The 25415-nt window shown below is 40.3% G+C and overlaps 1 protein-coding gene across 4 annotated transcripts in view; it reads left to right on the top strand.

The window, feature by feature from the left end:
- Positions 1-25415, top strand: part of Robo1 (roundabout guidance receptor 1) — a 376555-nt gene that overhangs the window by 336012 nt on the left and 15128 nt on the right. For 2 of the 4 annotated variants that reach the window (XM_050148900.1, XM_050148898.1), the window contains 7 exons: positions 1782-1933; positions 4252-4422; positions 6240-6347; positions 8891-9035; positions 12773-13021; positions 21883-22289; positions 24886-25038. In XM_050148900.1, the coding sequence (XP_050004857.1) occupies positions 1782-1933; positions 4252-4422; positions 6240-6347; positions 8891-9035; positions 12773-13021; positions 21883-22289; positions 24886-25038 (1385 nt within the window). Of the gene's footprint in view, positions 1-1781; positions 1934-4086; positions 4423-6239; positions 6348-8890; positions 9036-12772; positions 13022-21882; positions 22290-24885; positions 25039-25415 lie in introns of all 4 variants that reach the window. The other 2 variants (XM_050148897.1, XM_050148896.1) reach the window with 1 other exon arrangement.

Here is a 25415-nt window from a genome sequence, read left to right as displayed (position 1 = left end):
TTGCCTTCCACCCAGACCTCTGCCATACACACCTGGCACTCTGAGGTTCACTATGGGACAAGAGCTGTGTTTTACCTTCTCCCGGAGAGTGATTTTCATTCCAAACTCAAGTCTAAACAGAAGCCCGAGGCGCGATGTGTGGATCTTCCTTCCTGCTGGAAATTACCCATCTGTATGAGAAATTCTCCAAGCCTCTGATGATATCAAAGCACTCTCTGTTTAAATATTTTTCAGAGGGAATTACAGTATCATAGAAAACGCTGTCTGTTCCTTTGAAACACGCGTGTCAGTCTGGGAATTTTCCACTTGACCTATACTTCATGTATACCATAGTACCTCTGCGGTGCCAAATTCAGACATTTTGTTCTTAATAGCTCCAACAGTATTAACCCTCCAGGCTTACGTTCATGGGAAATAAGATAACTAAAGAGTACCTGATGCAGATTTTCTGTAACTAACATATCTTGCAATTCCCACATATCCATGCCCTGACTTCGGTTGAAATGTTTAGAATTTCAATGGTCCTGCAACATTGCTCTTTCAAGTATGTTTCTATCAACAGTTTTAATAATTTAATAGCCCAATTTTTTTTAATATAATTTTTTATTGAAAAAAAAAGATTTCCGCCTCCTCCCCGCCTCCCATTTCCCTCCCCGTCTCCCTTTTCCCCCTCCTCCCTCTCCTCTCCCCCTCCCCCCACTCCTCTCCCCCTCCCCCCACTCCTCTCCCCCTCTCTCTCCACCTACCCTTGGACCCAGCAATTAATAGCCCAATTTTAACAGCTTTATTGAGACTATAAAGCATTTTCCTCATTCTCCCTGTTGTTAAGTGTTTGGGAACATAGGAGAATTCCCACAGGTTTCTATGCGTGCTTATAACATGCCACATCAGGGTGTGGACACCGGGGCCACTGCGAGTGTTTGAAGCTCAGCCCTGCCACCCGCTCACTGTGCACACAAGTTTCCAAACTTCCCTCGTACGCCTCAGTTTTCTCTTCTTCAAGATCTGGATAATAGCAGTCTAAACCCATAACAATGTGATGTTTAAATGGGTCACTACATTTGAAGAACTCAGAACAATGCGTCACATGTTATATGAATTTTATGCCCTGGCAATGCTTAAGCATGCATGGGCAGCCTGTATATGGCGGTTCTGTTGAACTTGTCCATATTGGGTTTCATGGTCTACGTTGATGAGGACAACTGACCAGGTCTCTTCCTCAAGTTCACATGTTATAAGCAGGGAATACATCCTCATCTTAACTAAATGTATGTTCCCATATGGACACAACTACAAGGATTATCGATCTGTATTTTTCATCTGAAATGAATTTGCCCTCAAATAACTATCATAAGCAATATTTATAAGTAAATAATATCCTCAGGGGATCCCACCCTTTAAGCAAGGTGATTGGCTGGACTTCCCCTACAGGATCAAAAATGAAGTCAGGTACTTGGTCCTACCTACAAGACTCAAAAATGTGCCCAGTTAATTTCATCTGTGTTTGATTTTTCAACACCATAATTTAAAGGGAGGTGAAAAATTGCAGACAGTAAAGATTTTAACTCTGAAATGTAACTCTACGGATTTATGGATGTGTCCACATAGACACCACACAGAACATGGTATTATGATTGCATATCAAATAAAACACTATAGTATCATTTGGCATAGCTTACTATAATATGACAAGATTAATGAAATAAAATGTTGACTGGAATCCTGAATAAGAATCGTTTTCTAGTCCTAATCTCTTGCTTTTCTGCATTGTTTTCCTTTAGGCCAGGACTTCTCAACATTAGTGAGCCTGCCACACAGCCTTGGCTGGCAGACACGTGGCCCAACACTGGCAACAATCACAATGACTGCTCCATCAACTGCTGCACAGGCAATGGGAACAGCGACAGCAACCTGACAACCTACAGTCGCCCAGGTTAGGGACACAGCTAGAGCTGAAAGCCTGTTAGCCTTACGAGGAGTTAGCCAGAAACAGCCACTGTCCTTCCTGAATGATAAGGAAACTGGTCAGCAACTTTTGAAAGTCATAAATACATAACCATCCAACTCGGTCCAATATTTTATCCATCCCTAAACATTCATACTTCTCTGTCCATCATTTCCAGAGAACAGAATAAACAAATTATAGAAGAGGGGGAAAAGTCTGTAAAAATATTTTTAATTCTATTTTTAATATGACTATTTAAAAGCCAAAGAATCCATTGGGGAAAAAAAACAGATTCTTAGTGGCAATAACAGTGATTATCACTAACAGTAATAACAAAACTTTTTGATGAACTGAATTTTTAAATCAGAGTTAATAATGGAAAAGCAAATCCTAATGCTACAAGGGTACTCATTGAGGTACAACATCTGAACACACGGTAGCAGGACCTGCCTATGTTTATTGTGTGTTGAGTAGAACAAATGGGTGTGGAATTTGCAAGCTAAGGAAGGAAGGTGAAGTCCCAATAGTCACAGAACGTGAAACTAAAGTTATTAGTTACTAAAGTAAAGAACGGAAAGGCATGACTGTGGAAGCAGAAAACAGCATGGGCTTAAAAAAGGAAGACAGAGAGAGCGGGCTGTAGATGAATATGCTATAAACTGTGAGAAAAATCAAACGGCAATCTCTGTGTCTACCCTTAAAGTGATCCTTGGTCTCATTCACTGAGTGTACATGGTCCTTATCCATGTGACAAGTCTGTGTCCACCAGAGCTCCATGCTCTAATGGCCTAGACTGAGAACCCACAGGCCTAAATAAAAGACAGCAACAGATGGGGGCACCAAATAAATGGGGGCAACCTATAAAGACCTGTGACTGCCATATTGCCAGCGTAAGGTAAAAGAGAGGCAAGATTAGAAACAGCCTATTTCATAAAACTCACATAGAAAGATTGCCAAAATAGGATGAGGTTTCCACAACCACATTGCCTTTATTGTGTTTCTACTACTATGAGAAGCCTCATGGCTAGAAGTTAAAGATGGAGTTACTCCTGGCCAGATGAACGGAGCATCCATGGTGTAGAACAGATAGGCAGAGTGTTTAAATTCAGTAGGAGAGGGAAATTGCAAGTTCTTAAGATTATGTTCCTGACCGCCTTGTAAGTAGCAAGCGTGTTAATTTCCACTTTTAAAGATGTGCCGTTGAAAGCTAATTCTCCAAGAAACCTGATAGTGTTGGTGCCACTTTTGAGCAACATGAATAAAATAACGTTACTTCTCCATGGTAACTTTTCAATTTAAAGTGTTGTAGCTTAAAGTATAAGTTTAGCTCTTCCTGCTGTCTTAATAGTTTGAACTGCAGACATTAAATACATTTATATATATGTTATTGAGTTTCTAATTATCTCACTGACGGTAGACGTTAGCTTGGAAATGAGATGTTGGAAATATTAGATATTACTTCTGTCTTTATTTGATTAAATGACCCTGTTGACCACGATTCCTTTTGCCATGATTATTGTCATTTTAGACTTCATGGGGTGTCATTATGAAACCATGAACAATGGTTAGGTAGCATCCTTCTCTGATAGTGATAAAATCCTCCTGAGCACTGTTTATTATTACTCCTCCCTATTCCCCTTAGCTCTGAATAGAAGCATTCCCTAAAACACTGAAACACCAGCTCTTGGAGAGTGCGATTAGAAGCTGTGTTTGCCCCTGGCCTGAGTCCCCATCTCATTGCTTAGTTCTGTTGTTTCAAAAGCGTCAAATGTAGGTAACCTGAGGCCAGGAACTGCGAAGGTGACACATACAGATCTCTATGTATCTATATTTATTGTAGTGTAATTCCTACTAATGGAGTTGGTCTAGGAAAGCTATCTGAAAGTGGATCATGCATGACACTAACAGAGATTCCAAATTGTTTGGTTCCTACTCAAAAACATATGAATATTCCTATTTCCTCAAGTTTGGTTTTCTTTGAAAGCCCATGTGAATATTTCACTCCTTCTGTTCCTCTTAGGTACACTTGTACTTTATAGACCAATTTCTTTATAACTCAGGAAGCTTCTTAGGAAAAAAAACAATTTGACACGAATAACCATGCGGAATGACTTTTTCCTTTTCCTCTTCATTGCACGTAGCTGATTGTATAGCAAATTATAACAACCAACTGGATAACAAACAAACAAATCTGATGCTCCCTGAGTCAACTGTTTATGGTGATGTGGACCTTAGTAACAAAATCAATGAGATGAAAACCTTCAATAGCCCAAATCTGAAGGACGGGCGTTTTGTCAATCCATCAGGGCAGCCTACTCCCTATGCCACTACGCAGCTCATCCAGGCAAACCTCAGCAACAACATGAACAATGGCGGCGGGGACGCCAGCGAGAAACACTGGAAGCCTCCGGGTCAGCAGAAACAGGAAGTGGCACCAATTCAGTATAACATCATGGAGCAAAACAAGCTGAACAAAGGTGAAGGTGAAGGGTTCTGCATTTGTTCCTCTTGTCACTGCGCTTTCTGTAGAGATCCCCTCAACCCCGCACTGACTGAAAGCCGTTCTATGACTACCACGCCAAAACTTCCCTTTGATTATTGAAATGATTCTTGTTTCTTTGACTGCAAAATTTCCAGTGTCAAAGAGTTAATTAGCACAACAATAACCTCGGAAAATTGATTTTATAATAATATATAAGTATTTTCAAATGGTTTCGAGATTAATTTAAATTTAATAGTAGGTGAGGGATTGCTTGGGACATGCGATCTTTTATTCATAAGGCAGATGTACAGCTATCACAATACCTCCCATTCTCAATAAATAGACTATTCCATCCTTTCCACTTGAGGATGGAAGATAATTGCGAATACATGGTCATATAAACGAATGGCATTTTTATATCAAACTGAAGAAAAAATAATTAAATTAAACTCGAACTGGAGAAGATTTCTTGTATCGCTTCATGTGGTTCCTCTGCCTGCTATAATGTATAATTCTAGGACCTAAATTTCTGTGGTTGACCTGATTGAAGTCTGTCGGTATAGAACCTAAAATAAATTGAGTTTCATATTAACTGGAAGCACCGGAATGCTATTGTATGGCCTGCGGGGAATGTCTCCGTATTGTGATGTGTGGCTCAGAGGAGACAGGTACTTGATTCCTCTGTAGTTCTTCAGGCTCCTGCCGTAAGAGTGCGAATTGCAGAGCTGTACCTCTATGAAAAACAAGATTGCTCTCATTTGAATAGATGGGACCATGTTGTGCGAGTAGACAGGTGGAAGATGCACTTTTACTGTAAGTAATTAGAGACAAGGATTTATTTTCTCGGGGCTTACACCTCGAGATTACCAAAGAGTAATTTAAGCATTTCATCTGATTAAATCCATGCTATGTGCTTTAATTTCATAATAAAGTCATCTAACATTTTCCCAAGTTTAAGGAAGCACTTGATTGATATAATAGCCCCATTTAATGAAATGCATTAACGCTCCTGCAGCTCTTGACAGTCACTGACAGGGATAGGACAGTTTCCACAGTCGTGGGGTTCCCTGGGGTCATTCAAACTCCTCTCTCATTTTTTTTTCCCGCCATGTTTGTGTGCTTTTACTGTGAGCCTCGGAAAGGTCTAGAAGTTCTGTGTATAAATAGTTTCGAACTTCTGCTCATTTCTCCTGCTTGAGAGCAAATTAAGCATGTGAAAAGATAGTAAAGATTCTGGAATGCAGACAGACTGACGAAGTTAGTGCTCTCTCATGTGCCAGTGGCAGGCTTATAGGTTTACATTGTCACCTCTGCCCAAGCAAGAAGCGTTGCTGGGCTGGATCTAGAAATTTACTAGATTCATGTTGTTGACATCTTTCTGTTCTGTTACTGTTTAACCAGAGTTGGGCATGTAGCTAATCTGCTAAATACGTTATGATTTGAAGCTAGACTATAAAGCACAGTCTTGGCGTGCTTACACAGAGAGGCAGCCTAAGAGAACGAACAAAGGTTATGTCTGCGTGCAGGTGGCAGCTGTCTTAGTTTACAATACCTCTGTTCTGCAGAGAGGGGGAGGAAGGAGGGGGTGAGAGAGGGAGGGAGTTACATTTTAAAAGTACATACATGTATGTGTCCGCTTCAACTAGAAGAAGCTTTTTCTCTACCCTGGCAATCTGAAGAGAAAAAAAATAAAATAAAACCAGACTAGGACATGATCCAGCTGGCTTCTTCCATTACTTAGAAATATAAACCAAACAAACGTGCAATAACTGAGCGGAAATAAACATTTTTTTTTCTATCTGAAATGTCTAGATTATCGGGCAAATGACACCATCCCCCCAACCATTCCGTACAACCAGTCCTATGACCAGAATACAGGAGGATCTTACAACAGCTCAGATCGGGGCAGTAGTACGTCTGGTAAGTACAGACACAGACAGTGTCAGCCTTTCTCTTGGAGAGAAAGGATGAACGGAGTGCTAATGAGTTTCTGTACTTAAGTGTCTCAGCACTTTGGATCCTCCGAGCTGCAGATGCGGGTCTGGTCTGCAGTTTTAAAGCAGTGACTGCCCAATAAACAGCCCCTGTCCTACCTGGCATCAGATACCACGCCTCGCTTTTTTCTTCTTTGTTACTGAGTCTTAGCAAGGTCAAAAGTATAAAATAATGTTTCAAGGCGATGAAACTTCTTTTTCTTCCCTTAGCCAAAACATAGCCCCAAATAGTACACTTGTGATTAATTTGCTAAGTTACCACTTGGTGCACTTTAGGAGAAGAAAGCCTGAGAAACAGTAACCTGGGCTGGAGGGGTGGCGGGAACCTCTCATAGTTCACGGTCTCTCTAAGATCTCCCCGTTCTTGCTGGAAAGCTCAGGAAGTTTCCTCCCAGTCTCAGCCTGTCCTGCCACAGAAGCCACAGCGAGGCTTCCCCGTGGGTCTGGGTGCGGCTGCAGCTGCCTGCCAGCTGTTTTCCTGATAGGGCTGCAGATGGGAGTTTGCTGGCAGTTAAGTCCTGTTTTTGTAATTAAAGGCGGTTCATTATTAGAACTAACATGTGGCGAGTCACACCACAATGAGAACAGAGCGATTGATCGTAAGTGGAGCATGCTTCTCCAGGACAGGGAAGAATGGAGCTTCCTGGCAACTGCAGGAGTTGTTGCTAGGGTCTTTGTGCCGAGTGGCCCTGCCCTCTTCTGTAATGATGCTCACATATGCTGTTTCCTATCTTCCTTTACCCGAGGCACAATGGTGTGGCATTTTCTAGCCTTGCCGGAAAGGTTCTTAAGTGAATTTAAGGCGCTCAGAAATGATCCTTTACCTAGATTTTTTTTTTTCAGATTATACTGAATATTTTTTTTCTTTCAAAGTGTTACATATTTTTTCCTTTTCTTTAAAGTGAAAAAGCTCCATGTTTTGAATAAAATTTCAAGAATCCGTTTTTGGGTAAATCATATACAATATTTAAGCATTTTGTTACTATATGCCATTTCATCTGGGAATTCTTAACTATTTGTAGAGGGAACCGTATATGATTAGGGAAAAACATAATTCTAAGTTATTGATTTGCAATTGGCTTCCGCATTCGCCATGTTAGATACCTGATCTTGAAGCTGCTGTGATCATTGGTTATTCTACGGGGGTTTGATGAAAGGATACTGAAGATTTGAAACCTTCAAATCTTAAAGGTGGAGGAGAGCAAAGCCCATGAATGAAATTCAGGGGAGGACTGCACTGCTCAGCATCTTAGGGCAGACGGTTCTTAAGGAAGATGCAGAAGAGGAAGGCCTGGGTCAACGCACCTCCATCACACATGCCCATGGTCCTCCAGCGCAGGCAGCTGAAGGTGTTAGAGAACAGATGCACACAGGCCTTAGCCTGATAGTCACCGTTTATGACGAACAGCTGCCTCTCCACCCACAATGTATGCAATAACAGACCAGTCCAAGCACAGCTAGCGTGACAAACAGTTCCTGTGCCTGAAACGTCCCATGGGACTTAAAACCATTTTAAAGGCTCGTTGAATAAGCTAAGGCCTGCTTCATCTCCCATGGGACTTGTTTCAGAGTCATAAGGAAAAATTAAAGTAATTCTGTGATATTGGGGACTCATCTGAGAAAAAACAATTACAGACTCAGGGCTCATAATATACGCATGAATCTGAAATCTGTTAGGTGAACCAGTTTTGTCTCTTAGTATCTTTTGACTTTAAAAAAACGCTCAAAAAATTAGTTTGGATACAGCTATCAATGTTTAAAGGTTAAGTTCATTCTAAAATCAAAACACCATATTAATTGAGTACTTGGGCTACTTCAATTTACTGAAAATATTCAGGAATGCCAATTATTATTATTATTATAAGCCTAATTTTATAAAAATAGTGGTTAAAATACTTTTTTAAGATGCGCTTTTTTCCTTCTTTTGTCATTAAATGTATTAGTTCTTCTGGCAATTTATCTTACCTCTACCTCTCCTTCCCCAGGAAAATGAGCAATCTCATTGTGTCTGAAACATTGCAGTGGACAAGTACAAATTATATATATTCAGTGATTTAATGCTACAGTAGAACACTAATAGATCGTATCTGTATTTTATCGTATTCTAGGATTCAGCAATTAAATAATAAAAAGGCACTCCAGAAAATATGTCCACAGCTCATTTGTTTCGGATGATAATCCATAATGCAATTAATTGCTCTAGGAAGATTGCTATTAATGATATGACTTGTAAAATTCACTTACGCTTATGTTGCTTCCTTTGCTGTGTACTTGGCAGTTGAACTTGGCAGTATTTAGCCTCCTGTATCAGGTTTTGCTTAATGAAGAAAAGTGTGTGTGTGTGTGTGTGTGTGTGTGTGTGTGTGTGATGAACTGTAGAATAGTAGCAGAAATATTAACACCTTTAATAATTGGAAAATAAAATGTAAGAGTCAGAAACAAAAGATGTGTATTTTATTTCTTTTCTAGGGAGTCAAGGACACAAAAAAGGGGCACGGACACCAAAGGCACCCAAGCAGGGCGGAATGAACTGGGCAGACTTGCTTCCCCCTCCTCCGGCGCATCCTCCCCCACATAGCAACAGTGAAGAATACAGCCTGTCCGTAGATGAAAGGTAAGGGGGCTGTCCCGGTGAGAGGGGCCACCTATGTTCTCCAGAGCAGACAAGCCGGGGCTCACCTGTATTGCCAAAGGACGTTACTCAAGTTCACAGACACCAGCCTCTAAGTCAAACAGAAGGACCTAAGGGCCCTCCTCAGAGAAATCACAAATATGAATTAATGTTTAGGAAACTTCCTTACCGTCTGAAAATTAGACCCATGTGCTGTATATACACACTTGTTTTATATGCACACATATAGAAGCTCTCCCTAGGGCTGCCTCAAATCTTAATTAAGTTTTAGGAAACTTCTTTGACATACATATTCTATGTATACACATGTATCTAATTACTCCCATATGTGTATGCATGTATTAAAATAGTGTGTCTGCATGTAAGCTCATGCATGGAACCATATATACATGGTTTCATGATATTTCAGATAAATGTACATACTCATAGAACAACTGAAGTCTGTGTCAAAACATATTATATGATGTTAACCCCCATGAGATAATAATAGAATGGAAAAAAATCCCTGTCCAATAGTGTTTTCATCGGACTTATTTTGGGGCGGGGGCTTCGAGGCAGGGTTTCTCAGTATAGAACCAGCCATCTTGGAACTTGTTCTGTAGACCAGGCTAGCCTTGATCCTCCTGCCTATGCCTATGCCTCTGCCCCCACCCCCACCCCTACCAATGTTCCTGCCCCTATCCCCACTCCTGCCTCTGCCGGAATTAAAAGCGTACACTACCACTGCCTGGCCACTACACATTTTCTATCTTCAGTGTCTCTGGAAATACAAATACATTGCTTCTGTTCTCTTCTATATTAAGTATAGCAGACTTCAGGGCTGAGAAGTGGACTGTCGGGTCACATGCAAGTTTACAAAAGTGCACACTGATGTTCAGGCGATGATGTGCATGCGATGATGTTCTCTAGCAATGGATTTCTCAGAACACACCCATGGCCTTGTGACCTTAATTTTTCCTATAACCATTGCATCAGTTTGTACACCTCACAGTATACTGGAAAGCACTCTTTGATAATATTACATTGTGCTGCAAACAGTTTATTTAGAAATTTAAATTTTGCAAAACTGATTCTGAAAGCATTTATTAGTATAAATACACCGCATGGTATAATTTAAGAAGCAAGTGTGCTGTTTACCCTTTCCTGAATCTATCACTGGACATGGTATGCAAGACAAAATAAAAAGCGGCCTCACCATTGGCATCAAAAGAGAAACTTCCTAACAGAGACTCAACAGCCAAAAAGTGTAATTTACCTGAACATACAGTCTTTTCAGTGACTCGAAATAACAGAAATAGGGTTTGATTAGTTTGTTCTCCTCCAAAAAAAAAAAAAAAAAGTTTTAACAGTTTCAGTTCTGCCCATAAATAAAGCCCCATCTTTCTCTTTCCTAATAATATTTCATTAAGTAATGTTCTTATACAGGAAAATGTTTATAGGCAAGTCTCATATATATATATATATATATATATATATATATATATATAACAGTTATGCTGGTGATGCTCAATTACTGAAAAGAATGCCCAGAGAGGAAGGAGTTCCTAAGAGCCTCCCCACAATGATTTTTGTCAATGTATCCTTATATTTTATGGTCATTTTGTTTAGGATATACTTCAGTTAACATCTCTTCTTCTTCCCCAATGTGATGCCCACAGTCAACAGCACTAGATCATTTCTGGGCATAGTCACCTCTAAGGGACATGAAGCCCGTCACCTTCCTTACACATACCTTCCTTAGTTCCGTGGTATTTCGGCACCTCCATTAGGTGTCATAACAAATAGGAAAATCAACAATATTGTGCAAAATTCAAAAGACATGAAAGAAATTAAGAAAGAAGCTCGGAACTATAAAAGCTGCTAGGAGGGTGGTTGTTTAGGGTGTAAACATGAACTCCTGAAAGCAGGCCATGTTATTTATACATTTTTTTTAACCTTAGCTGGGAACATCCACAGCAGGTGGCTTGATTTGGGCCTCTGTGCAGATGTGGGAATGACCATGAAAATGTCACCCAGGCCAATGTTGCGGTTATATATAAATTTTACTGAGTCAGTAAATTTGCAGGCACAGAATGTGCAAGTAACAAAGATCTGTTCAGCTGTTGTTTTTAAAAGGTTGCTGTCCCAGCCACTTTTCTACAGTAGTTACTGCTTAGCACACACACACACACACACACACACACACACACACACACTATTAACATGAAGTTTATAGGAAGAAAGAAAAAATAAAACAAAACCTTTAGGCATTACAATGCCTGCCCCCGAAGAAGATGGTTTTGAATGGGAAGGATGAAGGCTCTCTGATCAAATGGCAGTTGTTCGCCATCTTGACACATGAGAGGGTTCTGAATAGCGGATGGGGGTTTATGGACACTGGGACCACACAGAGATGTGGACTCCTGGAGAGCTAACAGGAAACACATGGGAGGGAGGGGAGAAGCTCAGAAGGCAGCTGGAGACCAGATCGGCAGATACTTGAGTATCTGGCCTGTGTCTTCTTTATTGTTTAAGCAATGAAAGAATAGTTTATTGCTTTGGGGTAAATGAATGATCTCTGAGTGGTGGTGCACAATTAATTTTGCAAATTTGGAGCCACTGAAGATACTGGAGAGAGGAATTATCAGGAGCCAAGAGATGAGTTGAAAGGTTAATGCAGTGGCACAGACAGCAAACACAGGCAAAGGACTAGACTATGTAGTTCTTGCTGAGAGGAGAGAGATGAGCTGGAGAATGATTTGATGCACAAGAGATAAAAATATGAAGACTACAGTATAAGATATCTAGATATGAGAACAAATTACCGTGCTTCCTGAGAACAAAGGTAACATAGGCAAGAGGGGCAAAGGATAACTTATTAGAATGAAAAAAGGAAAAGAATACACAAAACCATCACAGTGTTTGAGCATCAGCTCTTCAGATTGAGGGACGTCAAACAGGTTGTGGAATATTAGTAAAGAGGGGGCTTACAGAAGCAGCTTCCTGGTACATGCCTATTATCCCCGTGGTAAGGAAGCTGCAACCAGATTCTGAGACTGAAGCTAGCCTGGATTATAAAGCAAGACCTGGGGTCTCTCTGAAATAGAAGAGAAAGAAAAAGAAAGGGAGAGAGAGTAAGAAGAAGTATGCAGTTTATACAATATGATCTTTCTCTGCCATCGAAATGAATGCAAGTGCCCTGGGGCAAGAAAAAGAAGAGCACTTGCATTCCCTGTCCTCATCCTGATGCCCTTCGCAGCTCTGTTTTGGATAAAAAGATTGGATAAAATTGCTCATGGCCACTGTGCTTTGCATTCAAAACCCTAATTACAAACCAACCAGTCTTGTATCCAACTAAAGAACCAATACTTGTAGTGCCAGAGGAAGCATGGGTGGTGCTAGACTAAATGACTTGAGTCCCTTCGGAAGGGTTTCTCCCTCCGTAGAACATCAGCTTGGGCCATTTGCAGCACCTTTTCCATCTTTTCCTAAAGAACCTATGAATGACAGAGCCAGAAGGTCCCAAGGATGTTGGAGATGCTCTGAAACAACTATGCAAAGCTATTTCCTTTTGTAAGACTTTCTCACTCCTAAACTGTGCTATCTATCACTTCTACCAATGAGCTGTTTCTTCATAACGATTCCTGAATGAGACCCAGAACCTACAGATTTGAATGGAATTTAGTGCCAGGACTCTCTGATACAAAGAGTTTCATGCACGTTCTTATCATTCGTTGTAGCTATGACCAAGAAATGCCATGTCCTGTGCCACCTGCAAGGATGTATTTGCAGCAGGATGAATTAGAAGAGGAGGAGGATGAAAGAGGCCCCACACCTCCGGTACGGGGCGCTGCTTCTTCTCCAGCAGCTGTGTCCTATAGCCACCAGTCCACAGCCACTCTCACCCCTTCGCCCCAGGAGGAACTCCAGCCCATGTTACAGGATTGTCCAGAGGACATTGGCCACATGGCCCACCAGCCAGACAGGAGGTATGTTCTCTCTAGCTGCCTTGCTGGCCAATCAGGATTTCTGTTCCTCAGAGATAGTTGTTGAATGCTGTACCATGCAATAATTTTTGAGTCACATAAGCGTGTGCTTGGGCTACCAGCCTGCACAATGAATGGACACACCAATAACACTGTTGATTCTCACATTAGCTGAACTGACCCCCATGAACTGGTAACTGGAAGATAATGTGCCTAAACGTTCACCTGTGCTTATGATAATTATATTCACGAGCACCTGTCTCATGGTGAGTCCTGTGTTTTTGATGGTGAGTGTTTCATGCTCTAAATTTTTTTATATATGGATGACATAGCTCTTTGGTGTGCAGAAAAAAGACTTTTTCTCTTGTCATTTGAAGTCCAGCAAAATATCATTGTAACAGGGTTGGTATATTTATTTTATGTTGGCTTTAGATGTCTTTATTTTGCTGTAACTATTGGGCTGGAATATTTCTGTCCAGGCTACAAATAGGACATGTGTGTATAAGTGTGAGTATCAATGTGCATGCCCAGGCATGGGTTTTTAACCTATTGAGCATCTCCAACAATCCGTTTTATTACTTACAATGAATATGCATGTCGTTTCTACCACAGAAAAACTATTACTGTGTCTTGTTAGTTCTTTTCGTTGGTGATTTTGTTTGCACTGTTTTATTGACCTTGACACATTGTGTTATGTATCTGTGGCTTTACTGATTCCTTTGAAACTGCACACATTATTTGCCTCAGAAGATTTTCCTTCAATATTCATGAATAAAACAAATTCTAGCATATGCTGCTTGAATTTAACCCTGTAGATTAAGACACAATTTACAGTGCTTATTAAGTACTCTAAAAGGTTATTACTAAATGTAAATAACATGCTGTCTCTATAAAAGGAGATTTTTAAACCTTCTTATGAATGATGGAGATTTTTGTCTATGTAGAACTGGGTCGCCATATATGTAAATTTATAGTATTAATCCTTGCAACTATATGAAGATTGAGAGCAAATAAGGCATCTCTTTTCCCTATTAAGACCACAGACCATCTCTGCTATTCTTATTAAAAGCAAATGAGGCGCTAATAGACACCATTAAGCTCTGGGATACCTCAGCATTCTTTCATTCTCTAAAATTACCTAAATTTCCTGTTGCCTAGCTACACCTCTCTGGGTTGCCTATGGAACCACTGTCTTCCAGATTATTCTACGGCCTTTTTATTTCTTTTGTTGTTGGTGGTGGTTTGTTCATTTACTCAGTTACTTGCTTATATTTTGCTCTGTTGAGACGGGATCTCTGTGTATGGCCCAGGCTGGCTTTGAACTTGTGCTGATTCTCCAGACCTCCCTATTACAGAAGTAACAGATGTGGGTCCCCACACCGCCTTTTGGCTAGCCTGTCCTCTTGCCTTCCCTTAGTAATCTTTTCCACATTCTTTTGAAACAAAAGTGAGTTCCGTTTTCTCTATCCTGACCCTGCCTCTTTGTCCTCTTCCAATCCCTGACTTCACTGTTAACTCTGTGGCCTTGAAAGTTTCTTCCCCTGAACCCTCTCTTCTCATTCCAGGCCCCCCCCCCCCCCCCCCCCCCCCCCCCCCCCCCNCCCGTCATTTAATGTGGTTTAACTTCCACCTCCGGGGTTCCCATTCACACCTTAGCTCTCTGTATCCTGCTTGTATTATTGTGCTCCATTCCTTTGCCGCCCAGTCTTTATCCCTCTCAAGTTTCCTGCCTGACAGCATTTTATGAGTTGTTCTGAAAATCAAGTAAGATAATGCAAGTTAAGTGTCTGGGACAGGCTGTTGTCAACATATGATATCTTCACCCTATGAAATGATTCACCCACTACTTATATTCTGATAGCTGTCAAATTTGCTTAGCCATTCCAGACTTTGTTCTTGAGTATTACAATATTTTCACGTTTCTTGAGCTTAGTGGCTGTCTTATGTAGATTGTAGAATGATCAGCCTACTATGTCTCGGCCTTGTGAGTCTGGCCACTCCCCCTCTCCAATGCTGTCCTCCAGTTGCCTGGGGGAATACTAAGCCACATTTTTCCTTTAAATTAGTCTTTTTTTTGAGACTATACTATAATTATGTCATTTCTCCTTTCCTTCCTCCTTTGAAATCCTCCCATATATTCTTTCCTGCTTTTCTGAAAATCCATACCCTCTTTTCCTATTCATTGTTGTTATATGCAAATATTTGTATGCATATATATGTATATGTGTGTATGTAGATGTACATATATATTTCTGAATACATAACTATGCCCTGCTCAGTCTCTCTATGTACATTTTCAGGGCTGACCATTTGGTATTGACTATCGAATGGTGTGTTCTTCCCCAGCAAAGACTATTTCTTCTGCTCTCAACACTCCTTCGTTTCCCGTGTTTCTTTATGTAGGGCTGAGGCCTCTTTAGCTTTCCCAATCTGAGTTAGACTGTCCACTGATGTCCTCCTGTTCAGCGCCTCTTCAGGCAGTCATGTTGGCATGATCTCAGGGTAGCTTCTAGCATTCCTAGAATACTACAATCTCACAGGAAACTCCCTTATCCTTTGGCTCCTCCAGCCTCTCCACCTCTTCTGCTCTGGTTCCTGAGCCCAGGGTGGAAGGGTGAGCCGTTTTTTTCATGCTTTCTACAGAGCTTTCTTCACACTTGTACCGCCATGCTAATCGGATTGCTTGTTGCTTTGGCATTTGTATCTGTTCCTCTATTTGAATTAAAGACTCTTTGAGAAGAGAATTCCTGAGTCTTTGAATTTTCAGTGTTTTTTCTACTATTTGATATTGAGAAACTTTATAGTTGGGAAAAGCATTTAAATACCCGAACTGAAAAACAATTTCATTATACTGAATGCCTTGAGAGCTATTATATTCAGGCCATGAGGTACATAAACTTGATTTCCAGCAGCATTGCTAGACTGGACACTGGACATTGACAAAGTCAATGAAAACACACTTTAAAAAATTAATAGTGCTTATTGCTTTTTGTAACAATCATATCCTATATGTTTATTATAGACATTTTCAAAATAAAGGTCCACTTTGGGCAATATAGAAATTATAAAAGTGACAGTAATCTATGTAATCATGTCAAAAGGTTCAGTAAAGGGTAGGTGGAAGAAGGAAAGGGAAGAGGAAATGGTGTAATTATTTTATAACCTCAGAAAATAAATTAGATAGTTATCCACATAAAAAGGAGCTGCAGAAGCCCTTATCTCTGCATATTTTCTCATTTCTTTCCGTACCATCTGTTAGCATTTTTTCACAAGCTGCTATCTCCATTGCAGTGTGTTTTCTACGGCGATCATCTCTAACGTAGACATTTTGGTGTTAAATGTATCTTGTAATCTGTTTAACCTGTTCCCGAATGTTGGTGTTTACATTGTGTCTTCCTTTTCCGTGAGTGAACAATGGTGGAATCTCATGTGGAATCTTGAATGCAGCCTCTACTTTCTTCTCTGCATGTCTGTCAAAAAGATGTGTTCTGTTTTGCATCACCCGCTACTTCATTGCTGTTGCACCCATTAGTGATAGTTATGTCTCTACAGATCTCATTCTACATCCTGTATGCCCGTATATCCAAGTACTTGTTTTCCTGAAAGCTTTTACTACCTAAATATCACTCCGGTATGTTACTACAAGCGACACACAAACACCAGTCCTAATGTGCTCTGTTTCTTCTGGCAGCCTTTCCCCTTGACTACATCCTTGCCGCGTCCACTGAATGGTCTTGTTGTATGTAGTTGCCCCTTGTTCAGTCAGAATTCCTGCTGCAGACTCTGCTGAGGCATTTTCCTGCAGTTCAGACTGCTTGAAGTCCTGCAGTGACTCCCCATCTCCCTGAAAACAGAGGCAGCATTACCCAGAGAGCAGTCAGGACCATCTGTGACCTTTTCTTCAATCACTTCATCCTTACATCCTTACCCATGGTCGCAGCGGTTGCTGTCATCAGGCTCTTCTTTCACCTCAGGACTGAACCCTATTCTTGCTCACCCCAAGATCTTTGCATGTTCTAAGTCTTCGTTGTCGAACACCATCATATCTTCCTAACACTTGTGTGTCCTTTAGATTCAAGAATGAATGTCAATCTCCATCTTCCTGTCACCTCAATATGAATTTAGACACTTCAGGATCCTAGCCAACCTCTTCCAAGGGACATCTCTAATACTGCATTATGAGCGTGTGATTTATTGTTTGTGTCTTCCATGCATGTAGGAACTGCTGTGTCTGTTTTATTCACCGGAATTCATAATATAATGCTGAATTTCGTTCTTCTCTAGCTGTTTAGCAAGCTCTTTGGTCACTGGCACAACCATTTTATGGTGTCCACCGGTCAGGAATTCTGAAAAAAATTCTTATGGAATCTTCACCTCCAGTTCAGCTTTCCTGTCAAGTGGCTTCCTTCTCCTCTCATACCCCATGAGGTCTCAGAGCTCTGTGGCTTCTCTCTGTTGCTACTTAATATTCTCCTCCAGGTTCTCACCCCATAGACCAGGCTTCATCAGCGCTTTGCAGTGGCAGCTGGCTTCAAGTCAAGGCAAGAAAGTTGTCAGACCAATAAGGACCACATTGAGAACCAGGGGTTATCCTTAACTTCTGCTGTATTGTATTGCTCGAAGAACTCATGTGGTCTATCCAGACACAAGATGAAAATCTTTTTCTTAATGGGAGACTAACCAAGTCTCATTTTAAAAGATAATTTGGAGTAGGAGGTTGTTATGAACATACTGAAAAACAGTCTAAAATATACAAATTTTAGCCTATGTTTGCTATATATGATTTTTTTGTCATCCTGTCCCTGTAGAGACAGGAATAAGCTGACTCCTGGCCAACCAAGGTGACCTGTTTTGACAACAACATAACCTATATTGCCTGAAGAGTAATACCAAGATTGTCATTTGGCTCCATGTACAACACACACACACACACACACACACACACACACACACATACACACACACACACGAGAGAGAGAGAGAGACTTGAATTATAAATATTGTAATGTCTCCAGTGTATTCCCAAGATATTCCATTTATATTTAAGACTCAGTAAAGTGGGAACTGCCATTTTTTTAGTTGGTTACAATAAAAATAATGTGTTTAAACTTCATTCACATTTGTTGTTTCAAAGATATTAGGTGATGCTGCCTTGCTACAGTTAATATTTAACAAAAATGTCCTGAACAATAAAAATAACATTCACATATGGGCTAGAAAATTTACTTGTATTTTTTTAATATAAATAGCTTGAACTTAGTATTCTTGGGAGAAAAAGAAATTCAAATGACAAAGCAAAATTAAATATACTTTCTAAAAATAGGATATCATTAATTACACGAACATTTATGCAATGCTAGCGTTTGAAAAAAATCTCAGAGGTTTTCCTGTTTGTGCCTGGGTTGGTAAGTGTTGAATGGTGAGCCATGGCTACACCTGCCTTCCTACATTAATGGACCCTCTCCCCTTCCTCCGGAATATATTTATGGGGGCATCATTTTTGCAGCAGCTCTGAGTGCTGTGAGTTGCAGACAGTTGCAGACATATACGAGTACATTATTTCATGAGACACAGAAACCCCTGAGGGGAAGAACGAGAGGGTTGAGGTTCATTTGCGACAAGCCCCATGTGCACGCAGCATCCTAAAATAGCTTTTTGTTTTTCAATAGAATATATTACATATTTCAAACTGTACATGTTTATCACACATTCCCTGGGCTGGCCTTATTTACAGATGGTTTGAATAAATTTTTCTGCCTTTTCTCGGAACTTGCGTGGTTTGTAGTTACAAAACCCGCCCCTGTTTAACATGAAGGTATTTTCTCTCTTCAGAATGTAAATTCTCTAAGCACAACAGTATTGGCATCCTTTCTCATCGGAGTTGGCGTTTCCACAGCAATTTATTGCCATTTATTGATGGTCAAAACAGTCCTCTTTGTGCTTAAAACCCTAACATGTCTTTAAAAAGAAACAAAAGTTGCCTGCTCTTGTGGCTATGAACGCTGACAAAGGCAGTAAATTATCTTTTAAGTACACAGTTTTATTACACTCCAAATTGAACAATGGTTTTCCTTCTCTGTGTGTAACACATTCCACATTGAAGCAATTATCCATTTTAATCTTTTAAATAACTTCAGCTTTGGCACATTTTTCATATTTCTTCTAGTGCCACACACGCAGATAAATTAAACCCACCCAGAAATGAAAACTAATCCCCTATATTGTAGGAATGCATATGTGTAGTTTGTGTGTGTACGTGTGTGTATATATATTTCTATATATGTATATATGCAAATATGTAAAGACATGCTTACTCTATGTAATATGTTTTATATGCATATAATTCTTTTATATAACGTGTTAATTTTCATTTCTCAGTTTGTTTTTTTTACACATCTATTTTTAAAATGTCTGTCCTTGTCCTATATTAAAAAATATGAGGTGGGGAGAGGAGCCAGTATGATTCCTAGGAGGAAAGTCGTAGCCTGGGAAATAGGACACGCTTTTAATTCCAAACTTACATAGAAGAACTACAAGAACTTTGCAGCCTTTGAATCTCAGTATACTTCTGTGTAAAATGATAACAAAACAAACCAGCAAGTTACAAGAATTAATTAACACTGTAAAATATGGCTGGCCAGTGTCTCAGTGAGTTGACTGTGGTATTTCAAAATCATTTCTTTTATAGCGTTCAATTTTAAGTAATAAAGTAAGTTTATTGAGGTGTCTCCGTTTATTGGGATCCAAAACAGAAAATTGCTTACTTCAAAGAATGGCCAGCCCACACTGAAATGGTGTGGCATTGAACTTACTTCTCCCTCTTTGTAGTACAGAGCCACATCAGAACCCTGGGTGATTTTGACCATAGGGAGAACTGACCACCTGCTAGGCATCTCTCTGTCTGCTTACCTTTCATTTCAGACCCAGCTCTGTTCATTTAAAAACAGTAATCATGCATTTCCAGACATCCTTTGTAGCAGTCTTTGGTGGCGTGGAGTAGTGGCTCATCACTGCCGTGACTTTTCATTTTGTCCTCCTGCCTCTTCCAGTCCTGAGGAAAAAGAGAGAGAATGTGAGCAGCAAATGCCAGCTCATCTCCTCAGCGGACAGCACTGGACCCTCTTCCATCTCATCTTACTCAATGAGCATTGTCATGGTGGAGAAGGGGACGCACTGCCTCTAATTCGCTTTAGTAATGAGAACTGTGCTCTGAGAGAGCGTCCCCAGACACCTGTAGTCTTTGCCCAGTCCCACCATATCTTTATGTGAATGAGCACTCGTGTATCCTCTCTTGAAGCTGCCCATGTCGTGGGGTGACCAGGTGACATGTCAGATCCTGATGACAGCTGCCTTCTACCGGCGGTTCTCAGCTGGTCAGAATTAGTAGTCATTCTTCTGAAGAGTGTAGAATTTGATGAGCTGCTACCCTGGATCATCGCACTTGACATCCTCCGTTACCTTATCTCTTCCACCTGGCTTGGAGAGGCATCACTACACAGGACTTTTCCATGAAGACGCCTGTGTCTTCCTTTTCTGCGTGCATGCTCCAAATAAAAGAGCCATTCTCTTTGTACAATGTTGCTTTCCATTAGTGTCCAAATGATTGCCACCATCTCAGCCATATTAAACTCACTGTGGATTATGGAAAGACTTACTTTTAAATGGTGGTCATCTGGACAAATGGCTAGGACCCATTATTTATAAGTGTGGTATTATAGTATTTTCTTATTTTGATTCATAATAAATTCTGGGACTTTAGAATAAATGGCATTAATCCTATTGAACAGTCAAGTGGCTACATCCACACAAGCCTGCCCACTGTTGAAGGGTAGAATACAGTTAAGCTTGAACAGATATGTAATGTAACACTAAAAAGCAGGAAAGTTTAAAAAGAGTTCATAACCTTTAGTGGAACTCATAAGCGATTAAATCAGAGAAAATTGTTCTTGGATCTCATAGCTTTTCTTAATAGAATAAAGTCTAAAAGCAATTATGGCATATGCTGAATATGTATTTTTTAATCATATGAATTTTTGCTGAATGTTGTCAAGGTGAATGACTCCATTTGCTCTAAATAGTTAGGAGTAGCGATAAAGAAAAGAGAAGAAAAATGTGTGTAGAACAAACTGTTTCAAGACAAATGTTTATTACCTTTAATAGCAATAAACAGTTGGGAATATTAGAAAGTCTTTAGCCCAAATACAATGTTATTACCTTTAATAATAACAAACAGTTGGGAATATTAGAAAATCTTTAGCACAAATACAATTGGACCCCAAATAAGGATTATTCCTTACCCTTTTTTTTAAGTGAACATAATTAAATGAACAAACATGAGATTTAGAGAACTGAATATCTTTATTTTGACTTGAATAAATAATAGACCATATGCGCCAGTTCTTACTGTCAATGTACAGAAATTAGAAACACCTGCACCACTTGGGCGATAGGCCTGTTGGGGGGAAGGACAGGTATCTTCATTCACTAATTAGGGTGGAACACCTCCCCAGCTATGGGTGTTACCATTCCATGGATGTGACCCTGGATGGTATAAATAAAGAAAAGCAGCTAGGTCGGCAGTATCCATTTCCCTCTGCTTCCTGCTGGGTACAGTGTCGCCAACTGCCTCAAGGCCCTGATACCCCGTGACTTCTCTCTCATGCTGGACTGTAGCTGTGAGTCAGAATGCACCTCCTCTCCCTGACATTCTTTCTGTCAGTGTATTTTATGTCCGTGACAGGAAGAGAAACTAAAACGCTAGGAGGGCTGCCGTTGGCCACGGTGAACTTCAGCTTCCGCGTCCATTAGTTCGTGTTTTGTGTCTTAAGCGGTGTCCTGAGCTGTTCCTCTCCGTCTTTCCACAGACGGCAGCCCGTGAGTCCTCCTCCACCACCTCGGCCAATTTCCCCACCTCATACTTATGGCTACATTTCGGGGCCTCTCGTCTCAGATATGGATACGGATGCCCCAGAAGAGGAGGAAGACGAAGCTGACATGGAAGTTGCCAAAATGCAAACTAGAAGGCTTTTGTTGCGTGGGCTTGAGCAGACCCCAGCCTCCAGTGTTGGGGACCTTGAGAGCTCTGTCACTGGGTCCATGATCAATGGCTGGGGCTCAGCCTCAGAGGAGGACAACATTTCGAGTGGGCGCTCCAGTGTCAGTTCATCTGATGGCTCCTTTTTCACTGATGCTGATTTTGCTCAGGCAGTCGCTGCAGCGGCAGAGTACGCTGGCCTGAAAGTCGCCCGGCGCCAAATGCAGGATGCTGCTGGTGAGTCCTGCACACCCGTCACCAAGAGATGCGTGTCTTTGTTGCTAACAGTGTCCCCATCATGTGTCCTGTGTGAAAAAAAAAATCCTCTGTTTTTTTTCCTCTTATTTTAGTGCCCACAGAAAGCAAAGTTCAAAAATACGACTTGGTTTGATTATTTCCTTATTGTTACTAAGACTTTTAAAATAGTGTATTAACTTTTATTTCATAAACTCTGTATGAGATGATGGAGAGAAACTGTCTATACTGTCAGTTATGATAACTATAGCAAATGTACTCATATATATTTACATTACATTACATTAAATATTGCATATTTATATTTCTGCATGTATGCAAATACTTTTTAGGCAATTGACAAAATCTCTCTAAGGTTTAAATATATTCAATAAAATGAACTTCGTGTTACTATATACATAATATAAATAGATTTTATGCATAAAGTCACTAAAATGAAATTCATTTTGATAGTTCCGTTTAATTAGCAGTTCTGTAAGAGAAATGAGGAAATAACCAGTTGGAACACTCAAACCTTTGGGAAATGGCTTCTTCACCTCTACATCAGCATGTGGAGGTTGCGTACATAACTATGATCACAATTTCTGAAGGAAGCACCATTGGAGGGAAGTGTGATACTTTGACTCCTGGTATAAGCTGGGTGCACCCTTTCCAGGAGGAAGGCAGGACAGGCAGGCTCGGTTCCTGATAGGCACTGGTTTCTGGTAGCCAAGAAAACACAAATAGTTGAGGGAAACAGTATGATCAAAAGGAAATGAACATATTTCAGGAAAAGAAAAGATCATTACAAGTCAATAACTGTTGCCTATTGTTTTAATTTTCATACTATAATGGCTGTCATATTGGTAGGATCTTTTACTCTATTGAGATAGTGTACTGGTCATTACTTTTTAGTAGTATAGAATATATTCATTGATGTTTTACTTAAAGTACAAAACCACATATATTATTCATTGTGCAGAAAAAGATGTCTAATATTTATCAACACATTATCACAGAATATCTACTCACTTCAGGCCTATGTTTTATAAAAATCAACTGAATATAGTTTTTCCCAGTAGCAGCTAAATGTAGTAATATATGCAAACCTAATTAACTTTATAAATAAATAAATAAAATCTAATTATATATATGTTTTACCATAGTTCTTAATCTTCTGTAAAAAAAATAAGTACATGAAATTAAGCATCTCAAACCACTATTTTCAGATTGCTTTAATGGCACGTTTCAGCTCATTAAGTCAACAAATCATAGGAATAACGTTGAAAATTCATCTGTAAACGACCTTCTGCCTCAGGGTCTTTGAGTAGTAGATGGCCTTATACAATAGAATGAATAATGATTTCCATCTCAGCTCTAATTCTCTGTTTTCATGGAGATGTAGCTTTAATTGCAATAGTCTCCATCATAGCTAAAGAGAGTTGGGTTTAATATTTTATTGTATTGTAATTTAGTGGCAGTTCTGGTTTCATTTGGTTCATAATTATAATGAACCAAACATGCACTGGCCTCTGCCTATTACAATATCCTCAAGAAATGGGGGTGCTTATCATGAGACTTGAAGTTAATATGAATGGATAACCCAATCACATTGCTTCTCACTTGGCTGCATTAATGTCCATTATTTAATGTGCCTCAGTTAGCACTTTTAAATGTGTTGATTTCAACGGATGTGGCTTCCCTCGTTTCTTGCCGGAGGATGTGTCTGATTTCCGAGTCGGTCTGAAGTTCCTTGTGGTTCAGTAGGAAGCAGTGGATTTGTGGGTAGAGTTTCTAGAAGGCAAATACTGTAGGTCAGCATAGCACTGGAAGCCATTCGTTGCCTTTTTCGATGAAGTGCATTGACCTATTATAGTATGTCATCTTTCCAAGGGACGTTGGTGACACTGACATGAGCCGTGTCTGCTTTATAGGTTAAGTTCGCAGGATGACCTGGCAATGTGGTCACTCCAAAAATAACCAACATCCACACACCGGAGTCTTGGAGGGGCCACTGAATAGTGAGGATTGACAAATATCCTGAGGCAGAAAAAGCATGGAAGTACATTTGGTTAGGAACTACATACGTAAGCTAGATGAATTTCAGAGCACTCGCTTACAAAGAGAATGCCCAAGAGTGCTAAGTTATCAGGGTTCTACCTTCAAAGAATGCCATATACAGACTTAATTGAAAACAGGATATAATTAAGGCAGTGCATTTTTCACAACACAGATTTGTTAAGGAATCCGATTCTTCCTCTTGAAGAAGCAACAGTCATTGAATATATGATGCGAGAAATAATAGCAGTCTTAAAACCATTTTAGTGATGATAGTTAAAAAGAGTAATCGCAGTGTTTTCCTTATGTAAAGACAATGGGGACTTTAGCAGAATAAAAGTCCTGTGGTTTTTACAAAATGCAAAAGCCTAACAGTGCTTTCAGGGTATTTTCTGCAGTCAGCACACATAGAGGGGACAGCTCATTTGGTGGGTGTGAAGTATGTTTTAAAATTAGGATTTTTTTTTCCAGCTTGAGTGTTTTGCTTTGGCTGTTTCTGCGACACTGGAATTTAATGATGGCCTCTGGCTTTCCTCCTCAGGCCGCCGCCATTTCCACGGCTCTCAGTGCCCTAGGCCCACGAGCCCCGTGTCTACAGACAGCAACATGAGCGCTGCTGTCATCCAGAAAGCCAGGCCCGCCAAGAAACAGAAACACCAGCCAGGACATCTGCGCAGAGAAGCCTACACAGATGGTAGGTCCCCCGAAACGGACGGCAGCCTCCGTGAGGCTCGTCACTCCCCTGCTCCTCTATGGGTAGCGAATGCATTCACTGGCATTAGCGATCGCATTGACACATTCGCTAACAGTAACCTTATATTACTTACAGGAGTGGAATCCTTCCGCATCATGTCAACTGCCTTGGCAGTTTTCTAAACAGCTGCTTAAGAAATTAAAAGCTAATTTTATTGTTTCACACCATGGCTGTGGTTTTCTAGCTGATGTCATAAATGTAGAATGAACCTTTGCCAGGTCCACTCAGCAAACCTCTTGAATATCTCCATTTTCTTCATTTTAGCTTTTCAAAATAAAATTTGCCGTTAAACAAAGGGCAGTAAATATGCCGGAACA

This window comes from Alexandromys fortis, unplaced genomic scaffold, assembly GCF_014885135.2.
Source record: "Alexandromys fortis isolate MF-2015 unplaced genomic scaffold, M_Fortis_MF-2015_v1.1 scaffold_4, whole genome shotgun sequence".
Lineage (NCBI taxonomy): Eukaryota > Metazoa > Chordata > Mammalia > Rodentia > Cricetidae > Alexandromys > Alexandromys fortis.
The sequence above is the reverse complement of the archived record's forward strand: the minus strand, read 5'-3'. Positions and strand labels throughout refer to the sequence as shown.